Source organism: Sapajus apella, unplaced genomic scaffold (assembly GCF_009761245.1).
Source record: "Sapajus apella isolate SASKATOON/1434 unplaced genomic scaffold, GSC_monkey_1.0 scaffold9, whole genome shotgun sequence".
NCBI classification, from domain to species: domain Eukaryota; kingdom Metazoa; phylum Chordata; class Mammalia; order Primates; family Cebidae; genus Sapajus; species Sapajus apella.
The window spans coordinates 37,599,339-37,622,963 of NW_022436949.1; the positions used below are offsets into that span (position 1 = coordinate 37,599,339).

General features: G+C 37.3%; 1 protein-coding gene across 4 annotated transcripts in view; it reads left to right on the plus strand.

Moving 5' to 3' along the window:
- GPC5 (glypican 5) overlaps nt 1–23,625 on the plus strand; it is a 1,400,523-nt gene that overhangs the window by 305,565 nt on the left and 1,071,333 nt on the right. For all 4 annotated transcript variants that reach the window (XM_032277277.1, XM_032277278.1, XM_032277279.1 and 1 more), the window contains exon 4: nt 15,223–15,356. In XM_032277277.1, coding sequence (XP_032133168.1) covers nt 15,223–15,356 — 134 coding nt within the window. The remainder of the gene's footprint in view (nt 1–15,222; nt 15,357–23,625) is intronic.

Here is a 23,625-nt window from a genome sequence, read left to right on the forward strand (position 1 = left end):
TCTTTCCTCTCATATTCTCTACCTCTGATGATTTCAGGCTTCTGGGACAGAAAAAGTGGTTTATTCCTAGAGCCGCTTTAGAGACCCTTGTCACATCAACCTGGTAGAAATTGATTTCTCAGGTTCAATTACCACCTTGTTTATTTGTATCCAAGAAATCTCTGAGCACCAGACCTGTGTACCTATGGGCTTCCACTTGACACTTTCTTTTAGAATGTCACAAAGACTCTTTAAAACCCAGAAATCCAGAACTGAACTCATGGTCTTGTCTCCCTAACCTGGTTACTCTTTAGTACATCCACCTAGAAACCTAGGAATCATCCTTGACACTTACTCTACCTCCCAGCAAATTTCCAGTCCTGATTCCTATTGATTTTATAACTTAAATATGTCTCAAATAGGTTTGGGTCACTATTTTATGTAGCCAGCTATCATATTCTTGCTTGGATGATTGCAGGTAGAGGTGTCCTAGTTAATCTAATCTCATGCAACCTCCCTCTCTCCCCCCTGCCCCATCCCATTGCATCACCAGAATAAACATCGAACCTCAGAGCCTCAGAATAACCTTTCAAAACCTCAGTGGTAACATGATTTTCTCAGGGTCTAATTCCTTCCATGGTAAGCTTGATTAATTTATTAATATAATTATCAAGACTCTATCTGCCTCTGAAATTCTCAGTCCTATTCTCTGACCAGCAACTCCCCCCGGTCCTTGGTTAGCCTGGAGTTATTTTATAGATTTTAACTCAACAGTCAAATTCTTGGGACCTTATTATATTAAAATGAAAGCATTATTAGTTTTCAAAGATGCAGAGGAAGGATGTTTATGTTTTCAGCAACATTCTGATCACAATACTGGAAAGAAGTAAATGTTCAACAGTGGGGGAATGTTGAATACATTAGGATACAGTCACACACACCCCAGTGAAGATAATGCCAGATTCATAGGTAATGCATTCAAACTCTATTCATTGATATGAAAAGATGTTTATGTAGTATTATGAGATTGAGAAAGTGGAACAAATAGAGGCACATATAATGTCCTGTTTTTGTAAATGATTTCATTTTAAATATACTGTTTTTATGTTTAGAAATATATATTTATATATGAAGTATATATGAAATAGTTATGTATATATCTATGAAATAGATATATGAAATAGATATATACATATATATTGTATGAAATAGATATATACATATTTAGTTATAGATCCATTTCATATATTTATATATTTTATATGTGAAATAGATATGAAATATATAAGTATATATGTATATGATAGATATACATATGATAAGTATACATATGATATATGTATACCTATCATATATATCTATATCATATACATATATATGTATATCATATATGTATATATGTATATCATGTATATCTATATCATACATATATGATATACGTAATGATACATATATACATATGTATATATTTATATGTATATATGTATATGAAATATATAGATATATATGTATATATGTATATATATAAATAGATATATATGTATATATGTGTATATATACATATGTATCTATAAAAATATGTATATACGAAATAGGTATATACATATGTGTCCGTGAAATTTTATAGATATATATGAATATATATGAAATTTCATATATATGTATATGATTTCATGAAATCTAGATTATATACATATATATGAAATAGATATATATACATATCTATTTCATAGATACATGTATATCTATGAAATAGATATGTGTATAAATGTGTGTAAATGTGGTTATGTGAAAAGTACATGGGCATGTGAACATGGTGAAGACAGAAAAGAATGTCAGTGGTTTGCTGTACCTGATTATCTGGGAAGGGCAAACTGTGAGTGGAGGTACTAGGGAAGGTGGGAGTTGGAGAAGCAAGCAAAATAATAAGAAAGGGCTGTGGCATTTAAAACAATGAGAACCCAGTGATGCAGGACAGGTGAGCCCCAACCTGGGGCTTAGGCTGGGAGGGTTTCTTGCTTTGCCCAGGAAAGAAACGTAAGGGCCAACCCATGGTAGAAGAAAACAGCTTTATGGAAGTGACAGTGTTACAGCTTCAGGGCGTTCCAGCTCAGACAGTGTCCCAGCTCTGTGACTGCCCCTGCAGAGCAGAGCTGCCCCAGAGGCAGTATGTTGAGAACAGCAGCTCAGGGCAGTTCTGTCAGTCATGATTACATCTACTTTTAATTACATGCAGGTTAGTATGAGTATGTATATGTATGGATATCTATATCTAAACATACCTAAATTTTAAAACATTTATATATACTAATTCCTGGATATATTCTTGAAATAAGTGACATTTAAGTGACAAAATCTGTGGTGGAGATGGATAGAGAGTAATACTAATTTGGTAAAATCAGACAAAAAATAAAATGTAGATATCTGTGTTTGTAAATGTGAGGATAAGGTTATAGAAGGTTGGGTTTTGGCCAGTTTGCTTTCCCTTCTCCATCAGCACCCACCGTTTGGGATTATGTGCCCTTCTAGACATTTAAAATTCATTTATATGTATAAATAACTGTAACAACAGAAATATGTGGTATTTTAATATAAATACCATAAATTATACCTTACTGAGCATTTTTCTTTTTCTTACTCGCAAATTGTCTTGAAGTTTTGTTTTGTTTTGTTTTAGACAGGGCCTCTCTTGCTCTTTCTGTCACCCAGGCTAGAGCGCAGTGGCTTAAACAGGGCTCACTACAGCCTCAATCTCCTAGGCTCAAGCAATCCTCCCTCCTCGGCCTCCTGAGTAGCTGGGACTACACGTGCACAGCACCATGCTCAGCTAGTTTTTAAAAAAATAATTTTTGTACAGATGAGGTCTTACTCTGCTTCCCAGGCTGATCTTGAACTCCTGACCTCAAGTGTTTCTTCCACCTCAAATTCCAAAAGTGTTGGGATTACAGGCGTGAGTCACCATGCCTGGCCCATCTTGATTATTTTTTAAAGATTACAAAGTACATAAAAATTATATAACATACTCTCGATTACATAGTCATTGAAGAATGATGGGCATTAGTTTTCGATTTTTTATTATTCAAAACAAATGATCTATTGAGCCTCCTTGTATATGCCTCCTTATTCTTAAGTGTAGTTGATTCTTTAAAGGAGCTATAGTTAATGAGAATTACTGCTTGGTAGAGAGTATACACTTACAAATGTCATAAAACCACCAATACCCCCACCTTCACCTCATTAGGGGATTTACCAGTTTACTCTCACAATAACGCAAGAGACTCTCTGGTTCCTCATACCTTGGCCAACAATTGATACTGTCAATATGTAAATGTTTTTCTAATTGGTTGGATAAAATTACATTTTTAATTTCAAAGATAAATATTGAGGCTGATCAGCTTTTATATGTTTATTGCCTTCTGCATTTTTTTCCTGTGACTTATGTATTCATATTCTTTGTTCATTTTTTATTTGGTTATCTTTTTCTTAGTTTTTTTTTTACATATTCTGAATAATAAGCATTTGTCTATAAAATATGTTGAAATTCCAGTCAGCAGTCTGTTTGAACGGCCTTTCTAACTGTGCACTCTATGGCACATGAATGTGCATGGAATGTTAGTTATAGGTCAGTAGATGTGAGCAATGACAAAGGCGGAAAAACTTACAAGGCCTCCATGTGGACAGAAGGAAAACATATTACATTTCAGTACTCAAGGAAACAAGGCATTTAAATCGTCTCCTGCATTGTCACGTGACTATTTCCAACAAATGAGGTATTTGAGAAGAAAAGTATTAATTCATTTCCATAAACATCTGTTAGCTTTTTTCTGGGGACTGGGAGAGGCATTGGTAGCTACTGGGAACAACTGTCAACACGACCTTACAAAATACTTCTCTGCTCTCCTCCACACTGCCATAGGACAAATCCTATGGGGATGCGTGAACCAAATGCTGGCAAGGTTGATAAATAACCTCAAGTGGAGAGATCGAGAGCAATTTAATTTCACAGGTGATATTTTAACCGCACCTGAAAGATGGAAACAGGCAAGGAGAAAAAAAGAAAAGTAGAGACTGAAAAGTACAGGGTGACTCTGGAGATGAACACGGTGTAGCTGAAGCGGAGATGCCCCAAGAGGAGTGCTGGGACGTTTCCAGGTTCAGCTGTAAATTCTCATGAAACGCTTTGGCTGGTCCTCTATAGGAGATGGGAAGAGCCACCAAAGGCTTTGGGTCAGAGAAGCAGTGTGATCAGAACTGCGCTTTAGGAAGATTAATCCGGGAACTGGAGGGAAGGATTAGAGCCGAGAGAATGTTGGAGAGAAAGTCATCAAGGAAGCGCTTGCATCTCTCTGAGAGGAGCTAGTGAAAGCTCACTCTTGAGTAAAGGAAATTCCAATGCAGGAGAGGGAAAGTGAAATAAAAAGGAAGATACCTGATGAAAGCAGGGCTGCCTTTGCTTGCAAGTTGTTTTTTTTTTTTTTTTTTTTTTTTTTTTTTTTTTTTTTTTTTTTTTTTGAGACGGAGTCTCGCTCTGTCGCCCAGGCTGGAGTGCAGTGGTGCAGTCTTGGCTCACTGAAACCTCTCTGCCTCCTGGGTTCAAGCGATTATCCTGCCTCAGCCTCTGGAGTAGCTAGGATTACAGGTACGCACCACCACGCCCGGTGAATTTTTGTATTATTAGTAGAGTTGGGGTTTCACTGTGTTAGCCAGGATGGTCTCCGTCTCCTGACCTGGTGACCTGCCCACCTCAGCCTCCCCAAGTGCTGGGATTACAGGCGTGAGCCACTGTGCCCAGCCTGCTTGCACATTTAAAACCCCTAGCTGGTGCTGTTTCTAAAGCATCTTCATACATTTTCAGCTTTGGAAGAATAGAGAAAATATGGCCATATTGATTGATTCTCCATTTTCCTTTTAATGAGTTATTATTTTTCAAAATATTTACTTTTTCAATTTAGGATTCTTACAACCATGGATGAATGAAATGGTTGAATTTTGATTTTACATTTCTAGTGATATTACATAGCCTCTCATATTCTCCTAATCTTAAATTGCATCTCAGTGGCTTTTTTTTTTTCCTTCTCTGTGGTTTCTTGCAACCTCAATATTGATATCGTAGTGGCTGGCCTTCTTCTCTTGATAAAGAAGAGTCTAGTAGTTTGTGATGCTCTGTAACTCAGGGGTTTAAAATGTCACAAAGCTCAACATTCACATGAGAAATATTATTATACGTTCTTGAAGACCGTATTTAAAAATGTGATTGCCTCAAGTTTTCCTGAGTATAACCAAATTAATAGCCACAGTTTGGAATTCTACCCCATCTGCATAGTCTTGCTCTCAGGGTGGAATTCCTGTCTTTTCTTTCCACTAATAATTCAGGATTTATCTAAAGACTTCCCTGATGACCCTGGTTCCTAGTGGCTTTCTCTGGCTCCCATACCACTCATGGCTTACGGCATTCCTTTGGCACATGCTTTATACCCAAATGAGATGTTGTTTCTATTGTACTGAAGTTAACTTTATATAGTTATCAATTCATTTCATACTTAGAAATCCTACCTCCCTAACTAGATTATAAAGTCCTTGAAGATAAGAAATTAGAGAGCAGTCAAAATGTATTTTAGGTCCAGTTCTAGTTTGTATTGCCATTATTAATAATACTTCACACAGTTTAAAGAGAAAAAAAAATCCTACATTTAGAAATGTATTTATTTATTATTTATTTTTTACAAAACCCTCACAGCTGCATGTGAATTACGGATGTCTGTTTTGCAAATGTCAAAGGATGCACAGAGCTTGCAAGTGAACGGATTAAGGTCAATAGTACATGTTCTGAGGGGTGAAACCTACAGTTGTCTGTTTGCCCTGGTGAGTCAGCATCCTGCTGACTGCCGCCAAGGGCTTGGCCTGACTCCACAGATGTGCAAGCTCCCATGACCCTCCAGCCACTCCCAGATCTTTGAATATGCATGCCCTGACTGCTGGCATCAAGTCTACTAAGCCTTACTTTCCTGTTCATACCAGTGACCATCAGGAGCTGAAGACTGTTGGGTTATCCAAGATCATGAGTCCGACCCGTGTGTCTGATCTCTCCTGCCTTCCCAAATCCAGCACCGATACCTGCACTATCTCTGAAATCTGCAAGTCAGATATCTCACATTATGGTCATTATCTCCTAACATTCCAGCTTACTTACTCCACTATTTTTATTACTTTTATTCAGTTATTGACATGATAGTCACAGAATTGATCTATGGTTTAGGAAACTGCAATGCAATTTTAATTGCAAAAGAAGAATATAAAATTACCATGTAAACATTCACGGTAAAAAGACAGATAATATAAAAAGGAGTGATGCACTTATGCGTATTTTTGTTAATTTTAGAATAAAATGCATTCTACTCCTTTATTTCTAATCCCCAAATCACTTTATCTTATGAAAATGTTCAATGTACTTACTTTTCTCCCTCATTTTTTTTTTTTTTTTGCTCTTATTTTTCTCTTTACCAAATCTCTATTTAGGTGATCTAGTACCTTCAAAGCATGTGAATACAATTCTAATCAACCTCGGATAATACTATAAAGAAAGGCATTTCAAAAATAGGTTTTGTGTTTAAACTACATGTCTCCCTGACACTTCCACACTATGGAAAATGTTGTCTCGCTTGTTTTGCAATAGAAGTATTTTGCATCAAATCGTATGAGACGAGGTCTCTACATTAAGCATAAAATCATGTGGTAATGGTTACTGTCCCAAAACAGAGCAGAATCTCACTAGATTCCATCCCTTCTCTAGGCTATCCCCCATGAATCTGCCTTCTTCACTGCAATTCCATGAACGGTTTGTGTATTTCTTATTTATCCTTATCTCTTGCACCCCCACCGATCACTGTGCTTTTTTCCATGCCTCTGTGCTGAAACTACACTTTCCACAAATCACTGATAGTGTTTTTCTAATTAGAGCCAATGATTAATTTTAGTCCTTATTTTACTTGAACTTTCAGTAGCTTTTGACACATTTAATCATTTCATTTTTAAAACAAAACAAGAAAAGCTTTCTGCATTTGTAGTTTGAGATAACCCGCTCTCCTGAGATTCTTACTTCTGCTTGTGCTTCACCTCAGAATCTTTCTTAACACCCTTTGGTTTTCACATCTAAATGTTGGAATGTCCAAGAAGCAGTGTTCAGCACGGTCCTTCCTCTATGCTCATCCAACTGCCTGCTGTTGAAAACCACATTTCTGTGCGTCACCTGATGTCACCCTTGAGCTTTCAGTTCAGGTAACTAACAGCATATTGGGCAGCTCCTCTTGGATGAGTGAGTCATAGGAAGCCAAACATGTCCAAGACAGACTTAATTTCCTCCCAGATCTCTTCCCTTAGTCTTCTCTATCTCATTTAACGATACTTTCATGTGCCCAGTTGCTTCAGACAAAAGATACCAGAGATTCATGAATCCATCTTTCTTTCACTTGCTATGTTTAATCCACCCCCAAGTTCTGCTGTCTCCTCCTTCAAAAGATAGATCCAGATAGACCGAGCTTCCAGCTGCCTCTCGGTCGCCATAGACCACCTTTAGCAAAGGCAGTATCATCAATTCCCTGAAATACACTCAAAAGTTCATATCTGGATTCACTGTTTTTATCTTGTCCATTTCTTTTTTTTTTTTTTCTTTTTCTGACACTGAGTTTCGCTCTTGTTGCCCAGGCTGGAATGCAATGCGCGATCTTGGCTCACTCCGCCTCCCAGGTTAAGCAATCCTTCTGTTTTAGCTCCCTGAGTAGCTGGGCTTGCAGATGCCTGTCAACACGCTCGGCTAATTTTTGTGTTATTTAGTAGAGATGGGGTTTCTGTATTTTGGTCAGGCTAGTCTTTTTTTTTTTTTTGGAGACAGAGTCTTGCTCTGTCGCCAGGCGCCAGGCTGGAGTACAGTGGCGCAGTCTCAGCTCACTGCAACCTCTGCCTCCCAGGTTCAAGCAATTGTCCTGCCTCAGCCTCCCGAGTAGCTGGGACTACAGGCGTGCGCCACCATGCCCAGCTATTTTTGTATTTTTTAGTAGAGACAGGATTTCACCCTGTTGGCCAGGATGGTCTCAATCTCTTGACCTCGTGATCCGCCCACCTCAGCCTTCCAAAGTGCTGGGATTACAGGCGTGAGCCACTGTGCCCTGCCCAGGCTAGTCTTGAACTCCTGACCTCAGGCGATCTGCCCGCCTCAGCCTCCTCCGGAAGTGCGGGGATTATAGGCATGAGCCATCTCCCCTAGTCTTTTGTCCATTTTCTATGCCCTGCCCAGACGTCCCTCCAAATGACAGCAGTGTGATTTTTTTTTTTTTTTGAAACATAAAAGAGATCATGTTACTGCTATGCTCAAAGTTCTCTAGTTACTTCAGAGCCCACTTAGAACATAAACTAAGCCCTTGGTAGAGCATGTGGGAAACCACCGATGGTCTGGCCAGTCGCCTCTTGCCTCCTCCCGCTATGCTCCCCAGCACTATGCGGTGTTTTTCAGTTGCAGTGGCCGTCTTTCTTTCTCTTCTCTTTTAGTGTTGTTCTCCCTGCATGTAAAGCTTTCCACGTGATCTTTCCATGGCTGCTTCTTAATGTTATTCAGAACATAATTTAAATACTGCTTTCCAAGCAAGTAGAAAATAGTATTTAAACTAATTGTCCACCTGGTTGAAGCACCCCACCGTCAGTCGACCCCATTCCACTACCAATGATGCATTTTTAACTAGATAACATCCATCAAGATCTAAAGTTGTCTATTTAATATTATAATTTTACTTTTCTCACTAGATTATAAGCTCCTAGAGAGAAGGTTCCTTGCTGTGTTCCCATCGACTAGAATAATGCCCTACCGATAATAAGGGCTCACCGTATTGATTGAGATTGTCATCTGTAGCTAACAAGAACAAAACTTGATTTGGCTTTCAGTCCTTGAACTTTCTAAACAAAGGCGTCTTTAAAACTGGAAATAAGAAAGGAAAGAAAAAGAGAAAGAGAAAAAGGGGAAATAGTTGAAATCCTTGGTCAGTTCTCAGTATCTCTATTCCTGATTTTGAGACAGCTCAGTGTGGACAAATTAACCTACAATTACAGGTTGGTTTTCCATTTCTCATTTGACTACATTGGCACTGCAGCCTCAGCCTGGTGGTTTTACATAAAAGACTAGATTTTGGTGAAGATTTCATGTGTCTAAACACTTGTCACTTTGGCCTACAGGTTGGATTTTCCTTTAAGAGTCCTGAACTAAATGCTTTTAAATGGACCCATGCAGTAAGTTTAATTAATAATTATGAATAGGAATGAAATGCAGAGGCGCCCTCTGGTGGTTTAATATATAGGCATGCAAAAATAGCAACGTGACTCAAGATTCTGTTCACAGTGGGGCCAATAGGAGATTATTAAACATACTTTTGCTTCTCCCTGTCTTTCCCTTCCTCTCCCTCTTCCTCCTTATTCTTTTCCTTAATTCAAAATATAATATGAGTTAGAATGGAAACATTTGTGACAATAGCTAGCAGAAATCCATGTGGAGAAGCAACTTGGGGAAAACTAAAAGAATCCATGCCTCCACGTAAACACTTTTACAGAAGACCTTCTTAACTCTTCCAACCATAGCGTCAACACACCCCTAATCTTGCCAAGCAGAGATAGTAGGTGTTTTCTCTCTTACCCAACCTTAACGTTGCTTTATTTGGTTTTCCCCAAGAAATGGGCACCTTGTATAAATTTAGAATTCTACTTATGGGTAACTTATTTAGAGGCAGTGCTTGATGGAGTCTTAATAATTTATAACTTCCTATAAATATTCCTTGTTGCAATGCTAGAATGTACTAGTCTTTTAAAAGCGGTGTTACGGTTGTAACTTTTATGTTTTCCATACTTGGTTTATGGAATTATTTGTAAGCATATCTACTTGAATGTGGCCTATCTACTATTTGGATGTCAGTTGTTCCATAGTTTTGGGACATAATATTTTGTAATCACTTATTTTTATTTACTTATTTTTTCATTTCTATTGATACAAATGTAGCAACATCAATGAAGCTCTTCTCCTCCTCCTTTTTCTGTGGGGTGGGAACAGTGTGTGATTTGAGTTCTCCTTCTCCTGCATCTGAAAGATTTTCCTTCTAACAGTTACATTTTATATACATTTTAAGATTTAATCTATTTGCGTGGGTTGAACTCTTGGCTCGATGCAGGCAATTCTATTTGTTAACTTGGTTTTAATCTCCAATAGATTATTTAAAACTGTCTTTCACAAATTACCTCAAAATCAGAAGTAAGTAATCTCTCCCTCCAAAAAACAGGTACACCACAAACTAAACTTGTTCTACCTTCTACCTTCACATACCAGGGACTGGCTCCATAATCGATTTAAAACCAACAACAGCTTTAACTTCTTCTTTCTTACCTTGTATAGGGAATCAACCTCTAGTCAAATGCCATTTATTGCACTCATTAAAGAGCTCCCCCTTTTCCTTCACTGATTTCACTGGTTCTGAGTTTATTCCGATATTTTCTTACCTCACCTATTGGAACGATCTGCTTGTTGATTGCAATGATTATAACAGATATTTCTAAAACAGGGCTCTGATAATTCTGTTCCTTTGCCCTTTAATTATATATATAGTATTACAGTCTGAAAAACCAAATCCAAATGTGATGTATGTCGTACATTACCTCTGCCCCCGTAGTGATCTGACCCAACCTACTTCTTTGCCAAATTTGTTCTCATTGGAATTAAACTAACATCATGGACTTTTCTCTCTGTGTTGTAATTCTTCAACACAGAGAAAAACAGATTTGTGGGAACAGATTTTACCCCTAAAGTCAGCCAGCTCTTTTAGAAATTACTTCTGAGAATCATAAGGGAACTGAACATGAGAAAATAAACTCAAATTTGTTGTTATAATTGAAAAAATTACCAATAGTATGTTTCCTCTGGATAGTTTAAAATTAGCTTTTAATATAATGAGTTTTTTAATACAATGGAGCACAGCACATTTGTCCACAAACTACCTTGTTTCTTATTTTATGTGTCATTGTTATCATCAAGCATGAATGAAGACTCATGCCTATGTGGTCCTTTTAACCGCCTCTCTGTTAACACCAAGCATCCTAGATGTGGCCTGAAGCGAAGCAATCAGTTACCCTTCTATACAAGGGACTGTGGAGCCAGCCTGTGCCGCCTCCTCTAACCCAGGTTGCTTAATAATCACCTGAACTACCTCTGTATTTTTTTGCTTTTCAATTTGTAATATTCTAATCATGTTTGCTTTTCAACTTGTATTATTATTAATAAACATTTAGAAAGTACTATTGCAAAAGAGATAGAGACCCTGGGGTAGGCACGGTGGCTCACGCCTATAATTCCAGCACTTTGGGAGTCCGAGGTGGGAGGATCACTTGAGGCCAGGGGTTTGAGACCAGCCTGGGAAACATAGCAAGATCCCATCTCTACAAAAAAAAAATAAAAGGATAAAAATAAGCCAGGCATGGTGACATGCGCCTATACTTCAGCTACTCCAGAGGCCAAGGTGGGAGGATTGCTTGAGCCTGGACAGTCACGGCTGCAGTGAGCCACGATCACACACTCCAGCCTGGGTGACAAACAAAAACAAAAAGAAACAGAAGTTCTGCTTTTTGAAATGAAAATAAACAATTTAAGTTATTCTTTACAAAGTTTTTTTGTGAAAAGCTTTGAAAACCTGAAGACTTGAGTAAGACCGAGTACACAGATGGGGGAGGCTCTGAAGATAAGTCTGTGCTTTTGCACATAGTGCCGAGATTACAGTGAGAATGGGGAAGGTCAGCTAAGTGACAAGCAGTTGTTGAAACAAAGACTTGATCAGAGTGGTGGAAGTGATATGGGCTAGGAGCAACTAAGAAAGTCATGTCAAGGTGAGATGGGAACTTGAAAATCAGTGGGATGCCCAGGAAGGAACTGAAAGCCCAAGAAGATAAGCATTAGGGAGGAAAACAATTTTTTCCAAGACACTTCAGACTGATTGCAGGGGAAAATGGTAGAGACCGGGGAGGAGAATTAAGAAGGAAATTGCCGTATAAGCCAAAGATGAAAAATTGTCAATGTAAGTGTGAAGGTTTTTTCAATAGCAAGAAGGTACTAGTACTGAAAGGTGCTGCCCAAATCGGCTCACCTCAGGGGAGCTAAGGCGACAGGCTAATGTCCTGATAACAGATGGTTTTCCATTTCTTTTCAATAAAGTATGAAGTCGAGCTCCCTGATAGCAAGTCAACAAATATAAGGGCTTTGAAATGTACTTGCATTTTTTAGAATCAGCTCTATATGCTTGTATCTTTGGATACATTCACAGATACCTTATACGTCTATGGCTAGAGCATTTTCTTTTGTATTTGAAAAAAGAATTGCAAAGATGATAACGGGGATAAAGGTGTTGCAAGGCTGGTGTTTTTCAGCTCTCCATCTGCCTTCCTAGGAAAGCTGTTCAGTAGCAGATAGAGTCTTGGGTCTGACCAGGGAGGGACAGGATGAGATAAGATTTCTCTGAACTCATAACTGCAAAGTTGTTTTATTTTCTTGAGTTTCAAAGATGAGAAAAGTAAGATACATAGAAGTTCCATAACTTGCCTCAAACCCTATGGCAGGTCACACTGGATCATGATGATAGATTGTTTCCCTTTCTCTTTGCTTCTTTATTTCTAAATGTCTTGTGGTGTGACCAAATTATCTTACTCTCCTCACTTACATATACTATCAAGTGACATCGTCTTCCCTGGGTTCTTGTTACTAGGAGTTGTTGATGAACATACTGTGAACATACTTTCCCCCATTCTTTGTGAATAATTTAGCTCCTGGCTAATAGACATATCCTTCACTATCACTCTTTTTCAAAGTGGAAATTCACTTTGGGCCTTTTACCACCTTGTCCTTACACAACTTTTACCTCTCACTGTCAGTCACTGGCCCGGCCCTGTTGACTTTGCTTCTCTTAAACCTGTAACTCATGAACACTGTCCCTACGGCAGTTCAAAATTAAAATTTCTCTTTGGGGACTGCTTGAAAAGTCTATTAACAGTTTACCTGCCTTGAATAGTTTTCTTGCTCTCGCCTGACTTCTGCAGTGCGGCCTCATGCATTTGCTGAACTTCAGCAGTGGCGTTTTATTTACATCGAGCAATCATCAGGAGCTTTTATCTAAAACTCCTTAGCCTGGCATTTAAAGCCCTCCAAAAGCTTGTCTCCAACTTTACCCTTTAAGTATAATTTCTTTTTGTGGTTACCTTGCATGATCCCTTCTTTCCAAGCAAAGCAAAGTTTTGTCCGTTGTCTATGCCGGCCTCATGTCTTCCGGCACCTACTCTCTGAGGACTTTTCTTCTGTCCGTCATCACTGTTCTTTGTTCTGAGAAAATCCTCTATCAACTCTGTCTCCAAGTGCTACTCTCGTCCCTCCTGTGTATCTCTGGAATCTACTTCTTCCTTTTTACTGCTTCTCCATTTGACATTTTCCACGGGCCTGCCGAAGGACCTCTCTTCTCCCTCTATCCGCACGGCTGCGGTGATGAGTTTTCTCACGTGGAAACCTGAAGCAGCGCTTTCCCTGCTTGAACCCTTTTACCTGCATTCCACTTGCTATCACAAGTCCTTTAGCTCGGTATCCAGTCATACGATGGCATGTTTATGTCTTTCATGCCAGCCTTACCTCTTGCTACACCCATTTCTCACACCATGTACTTCTTGTACCAAATGCAGAGTGTAGTTACTATAACTGTGAGTTACAATGTTATTAACATCCATGTAATGGGTTGCTCTTGCCCTGTTATATGACAAGTGTTATTTTACCCGTGTAACTTTCATCTCAACTGTGTATATGAGGCTGTGCCTTATTCATATTTGTATCTGTAGCATCTAACATAGTAGGGTACAACACATATTTATTTTTAATTTGGTTGAATGAAATAAACCTCAATGTATCCAGGCACAACAGATGCTCCAAGTCTCATCCCTATGGGTAGTAGCCTGACCTGGGGTAGCCTTTGCTGATATCCTTCTTTACCCAGCACCCCCACTCGGAAAGGATCCCACCTCTCTCTGACATCCGTTGTCAGTTTCACTTTTTCAACACATACAACTTGGATTTTGATGAATGGAAGGATTCCTTTATTTCTTTCCTCTTAATTTGCAAGATCTATTAGGAGGAACCTTAGTTACTTACATTTTCCCTGTTATAACATTTAATATATGTGCTTTGCAAATACTAGAAGTAAAATAAATATGGGTAAAATACATGAAACGGATGCATAGCTTCTTCAATACTCATTACATGGAAAATCAAAGAGATTTATAACTTTAAGGGAACCTTGCAATAATTTATTCTAACTTCTTCCTTGTGCACATTAGGAAATCACATTCAAAGAGGTTCTGTCATGTTTTTAAGGTCTCAGTATAAAAAAAGTAAAAATTAAGACAAGAACCAGAGTCTCCTGATTCCAGGCAATGCTTTTATGTATTTTCAATTATATTACTCTGCCTTTCTATTATACAAGGTATCATGTAAATCTTTTTTGATGCTTACATGGTAAATTAATGACTTAATTTTTTCTATGATAATTATGTACATTGTACCGAGATCTTTACTAGATAAGCATTAAAGAAACAATACATTTTCCATGGGGATAAATTATTTTTGAAAAATACCATAATAATACCCTGAAAATCACACCAGATTGAGAAAGAAGAAAAAGAAGTATTATAAAAGGAGATCTTTATATTAAAAATATTCATCGTCATTTCTAAGAAAGGATCTTAAGAAGAAAACTACAAAAATATTCACTTTTGGCCTTAGAATTCATTTAGAGAAAGACCACATATTCAACAGCAAATTATTTCATTTTAAAATAGGACACATATGTGATTAGTTGTACATATAAATCATAAATACGTAATATCTATTTTGGTGAAGTCATGTTACATCGATAAAGCAGTTTATTAATATAGTTATGTGATTTTGCATACCTTACACAGATATACTGCATGCCACATAAATGTCTATGACATCCATTTTTCATAATTGCCATTTTATACAGATAATTTACCTGCCTCTGTCTGAAAAATTGACAAACGTTCTATATATTACATTAAAGGTTAATATTGAGGTGAAAGCAAGAACACGTCATTGTTTTGGCCTCAAGAAATATCACATTCTCAGAAAGGTGGAGCACAGTTTCTAACTGCCTTTTAATGTTTTCTATTTAAAAGGTAAATAAGATTTGTGGCCGCCCTGTAAGAACACCCACACAAAGCCCTCGTTGTTCTTTTGAGCAGAGCAAAGAGAAGCATGGAATGAAGACCACCACAAGGAGCAGTGAAGAGACACTTGCCAACAGAAGAAAGTAAGACATTTGTTTTACAACCAGAAAGAGAAAAGAAAGTAAGCCATTAATTTTACAACAGAATAGAATATATTCAATTAAATACAATAAAATGCAATATGGACAAAAAAAAGATCAACATTTATTAATTGTAAAATTCAGTGGCTCTACCTGTTCCATTAATTTGGACGACAGGTTCAACTTATAAGGCCAATACAACTTTCTGTGATAATGGAAAATTTTCATAACAAAATATGGAATCTATCCAGGGCCCTGGGCACATGTAACATTGTGCGCTTAAAATGTGGCTAGTGTGACTAAAGATTGGATTTTTCACTTTAGTTAATTTTAAATTGTTAATATGGCTAGAGGCTATTGTATTGGACAGTGAAAGACAGAAAGATAGTACATTTACATAATGTGATAGGTATCACTGAATGCCTAACATCTACTAAAAATGGTTGAATAAAAAGAAGTTTCCACCCTTTTTGCATGAAATGCTAAAAATGGTTATCTGTTCATTCAAAATAGTAAACATTGCATAGGGCTTGCTAACTCACATTTCTATCACCATGCCCATCATTACTTCACAGGTTAAATTCAGTCTTTGTTTTACGTTCCTTTGCTTGATCATTGAGGCTTAGGATGAAAAGCTATTAAAACTAGAGGTAATTATTATTTGTGTGTGTGTTTAGTTTTCCAGTAAGTGTATGTTCTGGCAAATACTAGATTCTAAGTCAGTATTTTTTGAATTGGACTGAAATTCAGAATTTTATATTTATTTATAATTTCTAATAATACTCTATGAATAATTCGTATATAAAATATTTCACATAACTTTTCTATAATCTAAAATCTGTTTCTTTCTTTTTTGGGATTGTACACCTAATTGCCGCAATCTCTCATCAGATGGGCTGTGAGCATGGGATAAAGATCTGGGCTATTGCTGGCTATTTTCTCCAGCTAAAATGAATTGGCATTTTATTTTACATGTAAAATAGCTGTTCTTTTTATCTAAACATCTACAATGATCAGCAATCATTCCTTGCACTTGAAAAATCAGTATATTTTGTCTAGGATGTTTTTCTAATAAAACCCAGCTAAAAAATATCTGAAGTTCTTCAAGGTGATGTATTTTACCACCAAAACAACCCACTTGGAAAACAAAGCAAAACTCAACATTTAACATCATCTCTCACTAGCAAAACTAAACCAATACAGGTGAAATGTTACAAACTGGATCAGGAATTATAAGGGGCTCATGGGAGTGGGAGGTTTTAAAAGTATCTATCCTGGCCACTGAATAGACCTTCTTGTCACCAGTCTTGCAAACTCATTATTTTGATGTCCCTGTCCATCCAGCCATGATTAGCCATGGTGCATGAATCAGCGTAGATCCATCTGAGGCCTGTCTCATGCCACAGAGTGAACAACCATATGAGTTGTTCACTTATGCACATGAGTCCACTTATGCATTTCAATTTTACACTGTTTTTCATTATCTCTCTTTAGTAAGGCTTCATTGCCATGGCATTATATTTCTGCTTGTTGCTTATTTATTGTACAGATTTCTCTATAAATTAACCCTGAATTTTATGTATCCTTCATCAACTGATTATTCCCCATGAGGTCATAAATTTCCATTGAAATAGGTGGGCAATGTAGCAGGAGTAGGTGCTGAATCTGGGCTACCTTTTCATTCTCTTTCTCTACCTGATTGGGCCTGATTTCCAATAGATCACTTCCACTTGGTTGTAATTGCTTCTGTACAAGCCTAGTCTTACAACCTGGCAGATCGGATAGTGCTTAGTTCATCCTGGCCGTCTCAGGTTGCATGGTCACTTGCTAGGTCATGATCAAGTATGTAGTTTCTACCAGGGCTCAATTGCAAAGCAACTAACCAACAACCTACTAACCCACCCAGCCATGAAACTTCAGGTACCACTGAATGAGTAAACAGGGTCATCTGGAATCATCATCAGAGCACCTTGCAAAAAAGTAAGCTGCAGAGCCTTTTCTTTCTCATAGTAAAGTTCTTTTGGGCTATTCTGTAAGTGGGTAAGAGCAACACATCAAAGTATATAATATGATTTTTTTTGGTAGTATTTAAAGGAATTTAAAAAGCACTGTATCGCTTCCTGAGTTTTAGGTTATCTTAGGTACAGAAATTTGCTTTTTATATAAGAATATCTCAATAACATCCACGCTACATTTAGAAATATTGCTGAATTGTCAAGCACTTGAAATGCCAATAATTTTCACCACCAGAGGCCTACATATGTCTACTAAGACATTTGGGATGATGTGATCCATATTTTATTGTCAGCATTATGTCTTACAGGATATCTAGGCAATCAAGGCTCCTGTCTGCCACGGACAGGGAAAGTTTTTGCCATTTAACAGTGAAGGGGTCTTTGCCAGCTAACAGTGAATTATTTCCGGTTGTCCTTACTAATTGGTAAGGAGGTTAAAGAATTTGCCAAATAATTAACTGTACAGGAGGTGTCAGGACATATTTGGATTTACCCAAGTAGTCACCACATATAAAGAAACATCTGTAATTGGAGTCACCCTCTGACTCTGTTTAAGATAAATCAACCTTCTCCAAGTCCATCTCAGTTTGCACAGACCAGCCAAATAGGTGAGGTAAGTAGCTAAGCGTTAGGAATCACCGCTATATATTTTATGTTTTTTTATTTTTTTATTTTTTATTTTTTTTTGAGACGGAGTTTCACTCATGCTACCCAGGCTGGAGTGCAATGGCGCGATCTCGGCTCACTGCAACCTCCGTCTCCTGGGTTCAGGCAATTCTCCTGCCTCAGCCTCCTGAGTAGCTGGGATTACAGGCACGCACCACCATGCCCAGCTAATTTTTTGTATTTTTAGTAGAGACGGGGTTTCACCATGTTGACCAGGATGGTCTCGATCTCTTGACCTCGTGATCCACCCGCCTTGGCCTCCCAAAGTGCTGGGATTACAGGCTTGAGCCACCACGCCCGGCTTTTATGTTTTTTTAATGGTGACTCTAATCTCAGCAATTCCACAGGGATATAATACATTTTTGTTTTAGTATTTTTGTCAGGAGAGGAATTTCTTTTTTTTTTTTTAATTGTGGTCAGTTCAACTTTTTTAGATGGTTTATTTTATTTTTATTTTACTTTAAGTTCTGGGATAGAAGTGCAGAAAGTGTAGGTTTGTTACATGGGTATAAGCGTGCCGTGGTGGCTTGCTGCACCTGTCAACCTGTCATCTAGGTTTTCGGCCCTGCATGGATTAGCTATTTGTCCTAATGCTCTCCATCCCCTTGCCCCACACCCTCCAACTGGCTCTGGTGTGTGTTGTTCCCCTCCCTATGTCCATATGTTCTCATTATTCAGTTCCCACTTAGGGGTGAGAACATGCGGTGTGAACATGTGGTGTTTCGTTTTCTATTCTTGTAATGAGAAATGAGTTTGCAGAGGATGATGGCTTCCAGCTTCATCTATATCCCTACAAAAGACATAGTCTCATTCCTTTTTATGGCTGAATAGTATTCCATGGTGTATCTGTACCACATTTTGTTTAGCCTATAATTGACGGACATTTGGGATTCTATGTCTTTGCTATTGTAAACAATGCTGCAGTAAACATACGTGTGCATGTGTCTTTATAGGAGAATGATTTATATTCATGTGGATATATACCACAAATGGGATTGCTCGGTCAAATGGTATGTCTGGTTCTAGGTCCTTGAGGAATCGCCACACTGTCATCCATAATGGTTGAAGAAATTTCCACCAACAGTGTTAAAGTGTTCCTATTTCTCCACAGCCTCACAGGCATCTGTTGTTCCCTGACTTTTTAGTGATCGCCATTCCGACTGGCGTGAGATGGTGTCTCGTTGTGGTTTTGATTTATATTTCTCTAATGATCAGTGATGTTGAGCTGTTTTCCATGTGTTTTTTTGGCCGCATAAATGTCTTCTTTTGAGAAGTGTCTGTTCATATCTTTGCCCACATTTTGATGGTATTGTTTATAGATATTAGACCTTTTTCAGATGTGTGGATTGTAAAAATTTTCTCCCATTCTGTAATGGATTTCTCCAGAATGGGAGAAAATGGTGCTGGGAAAACTGGCTAGCCACATGCAGAGAACGAAAACTGGACCCCTTCCTTACACCTTATAAAAAAATTAACTCAAGATGGGTTACAAACTTAGAAAATTTCACTCTGATGATAATTTCTTTTGCTGTGCAGAAGCTCTTTGGTTTAATTAGATCTCATTTGTCAATTTTGGCTTTTGTTGCCATTGCCTTTGGTGTTTTCGTCCTGAAGTCTTTGCCGGTCCCTATGTCCTGTATGGTATTGCCTAGGTTTTCTTCTAGTATTTTTATAGTTTTGTGTTTTACATTTAAGTTTGTAACCCATCTTGAGTTAATTTTTTAATAAGGTGTAAGGAAGGGGCCCAGTTTTCGTTTTCTGCATATGGCTAGCCAGTTTTCCCAGCACCATTTATTAAATAGGAAATGATTTCCCCATTGCTTGTTTTTGTCAGGTTTGTTGAAGATTAGATGGTTGTAGATGTGTGATGTTATTTCTGAGCTCTCTCTTCTGTTCGATTGGTCATTATATCTCTTTTGGCACCAGTACCATGCTGTTTTGGTTGCTGTAGCCTTGTACTTTAGTTTGAAGTCAGGTGGTGTTATGCTTCCAGCTTTATTCTTTATACTTAAGATTATCTTGGCTGTACAGGCTCTTTTTTTGTTTTATATGAAATTTAAAATAGTTTTTCTCTAATTCTGTGAAGAATGTCAATGGTAGTTTGATGGGAATAACATTGAATCTGTATATTACTTTGGGCAGTATGGCTATTTTCACAATATTGATTCTTCCTGTCCATGAGGATGGAGTGTTTTTTCATTTGTTTGTGTCCTCTCTTATTTCATTGAGCAATGGTTTGTAGTTCTCCTTGAAGAGGTCCTTCACATCCCCTATTGGCTCTGTCCCTAGGTATTTTATTCTCTTTGTAGCAGTTGTCAAGGGGATTTCATTCATGATTTTGTGCTCTGCTTGTCTATTGTTGGTGTATAGGAATGTTTGTCATTTTTGCACGTTGATTTTTTTATCCTGAGACTTTGCCGAAGTTGCTTATCAGCTTAAGGAGTTTTTGGGCTGAGATGATGGGGTTTTCTAAATATAGAATCATGTCATCAGCAGAGACAATTTGACTATCTCTTTTCCTATATGAATACTCTATTTCTTTCTCTTGCCCGATTGCCCTCTCCAGAACTTTCATTACGGTGTTGAGTAGGAGTGTTGAGAAGGGGCATCCTTGTTTTGTGCCAGTTTTCAAAGAAAATTAGTCCCTTTTCTCCATTCAGTATGATATCATCTGTGGGTTTGTCATAAATAGTCCTTATTATTTTGAGATATGTTTCATCAATATCTAGTTTATTGAGAGTTTTAACATGAAAGGATGTTGAATTTTATCAAAGGCCTTTTCGGCATCTGTTGAGATAATCATGTGACTTTTGTCATAGGTTCTTTTATGTGATGAATTATGTCTATTGATTTGCATATGTTGAACCAGCCTTGCATCCTAAGGATGAAACCGACTTGATTGTGGTAGATAAGCTTTTTGATGTGCTGCTGGATTCGGTTTGCCAGCATTTTATTGAGGATTTTCACATCGATGTTCATCGGAGATATTGACCTGAATTTCAGGAATTTCAATTTGGCATTCACTCCATGAGTTGGGGACTCAGTCTGGGGATTGTGAAATGGGTGAGTATGTGTAGTTCAAGTATGTGTTCAGGAATGTGAAATAACTACAGGGTGGGCCTGTTGACTGAATGTCCCAATGTGAGACAGACTGACCCCAAAACTCTATCTTCACTTGACCTCTGTAAGCCTGTATTTAGACTCATAGAGGATAATGGTATTCTGGGTCTTTGGGATAAAAGTCAGTACAGAGCTAGTGTCTGATAATTCCTGGAAGCAAAATAGCCACAAGTCCCTGTAGGCAATGGATGGAGGAAGATTTATATTATGTAGTGGTTGTGCTTATGCAAGGTTCTTTCTCAAGGGATCCCAGCCTTCAGTCAAGGTGCTTTGAAGCTGTGAGCTGGGAACTGGATGAAAGACTGAATTCCTTTGGTGGTGAATAAAGTGATGTTTCTTTTCATATCTTTAATTTCCAAATATTTTCCTTTTTTTTTTTTTTTAAATTCACAACCCATCCTTGTTTCATGGATGAGTTATTTTCTCTTATCACTCTTAACATTAACTATAGTTTTTGAAAAATGCATTGCCATATTTCTCTTTTTTTCTGTTTTATCCGCATTTCCTTTTCTGTGTTAGCTGGGTTTTCTACTAGATTTCTTTTCAAATTAAATTTGTTTATTTGTAGAAGTTCATTTTTATGTTCCATATGTTAATTTGTTCCTTTCAGACATTGAAAACATTTCTTATCTAAGAAAATAGTTCATTTAATGTAAAATAAAATAAAAGTCATGAGTTAACTTAGTCTAAGATGACCTATGTTAAATATAAATTCTTAACTCTGATATCAAGTCTATCAAGTTTTCTTTTGTTTAAAATTTCTTGCATTAACTAAAAAATATATTCTACTGTACTTTTTCTACTTGCACTATGGTTTTCTTCTCTTATTATGCATAATACATAGAGAATGTATTTTTATATATGTTATAAGTAAGGTTCCAAGTCAAATTTTCCATATTCTGATCCAATATCCCCAACAAGCCCTAAAACAATCCATCCTTTTCCCCTTTGTGTTCTTGTGTTCTTTTCTTTCACCTTATACTCATTCTAAGTTGATATAATTATACTGGCCTATTGTCTGTTAATAAGACGGCAGTTGTTTTCTGCAAATTTTTTTTTTTTTTTTTTTTTTTTTTTGAGATGGAGTTTCACTCATGTTACCCAGGCTGGAGTGCAATGGCGCGACCTCGGCTCACCACAACCTCCGCCTCCTGGGTTCAGGCAATTCTCCTGCCTCAGCCTCCTGAGTAGCTGGGATTACAGGCACGCACCACCATGCCCAGCTAATTTTTTTGTATTTTTGGTAGAGACGGGGTTTCACCATGTTGACCAGGATGGTCTCGATATCTTGACCTCGTGATCCACCCGCCTCGGCCTCCCAAAGTGCTGGGATTACAGGCTTGAGCCACCGCGCCCGGCCTTCTGCAAATTTTTACTGATTTTTATTGCGATTGCTTTGGCTTTGAAAGATTTTGAAATATCTTATAAGGAGGGTCACTATATTTACTCTCATTTTCAAAATTCTGTTAGATGTTTTAAAATTTAGTTTTGAAAATATATTTTATGTTTTTTTGTTGGATTTTGATTGGAGTTACACTGACTATATAGATTGATTTGAACAAAGATATTAGGTTAATGCCATAAATGGCGACTTTTCTGAATTCCATTTCTAATGGTTGATCTTTTGATTATATTAGCTTTTCTGTGCGGATGATCATTTTGTGCACTAGTACAGCTTCCTTCTGCTGCACCTGGCAAAACTCACATGCCCTATGTACTAGAGTCTACTACTTAGGTTGTATCCTAAGGAGAGTGGCTTATACCCAGAGGAGGCATTCTTGATTATTGGTGATAGCTGAGTGTTAGAAGCCAACTATCTTTCCACATCTAGGAAAAATAGAAAAGTAAAATATAAGACATTGGAACATTATAAAGCAGTCAGAAGCAAGAAACACATTTTCATACAGCAAAAAATCTCATTGTGATTACAGAGAGAACAGATTACATAGAATGAGAACAATAGTATAATGCCATTATATAAATTAAAATCATTTATAAATAAAATCAGTGTCTATTTTTAGGAATAGGGTATGGTAGAGTATTTATATTATATACATTAAAATGGCTATTTATAGAAAGGAAAGAGAGTAATGGATGAATTAAAAAATTAAAATAATAAAATAATAAAGCAGGAATGTTCAAGGGTAAATTATGATAGTCTGGCAGGAATTCAGGAATATGCTTAACTCAACTTTCCGTATCTGAGAAAATATAGGTATGTTTATATATGCATATACTATATTAACACACACAAAGTTTAAATGAAAAGTGTTTTTTAAAATCACGTTCTTCTAATTAAAAGTAGTTCAGACTCCCTTGTCAAAATTTTCATGAAATCTAAAAATACTGATTTTTTCAATAATCTTTTTGCCGTCTTGTATAATCATGTTTTCTCATAGTGTATTGTAGATACAGTGAGCATCGTCCTAGAGATAAAATGTAAATGGCCAAGAACAGTTGTTGAGTTGTTT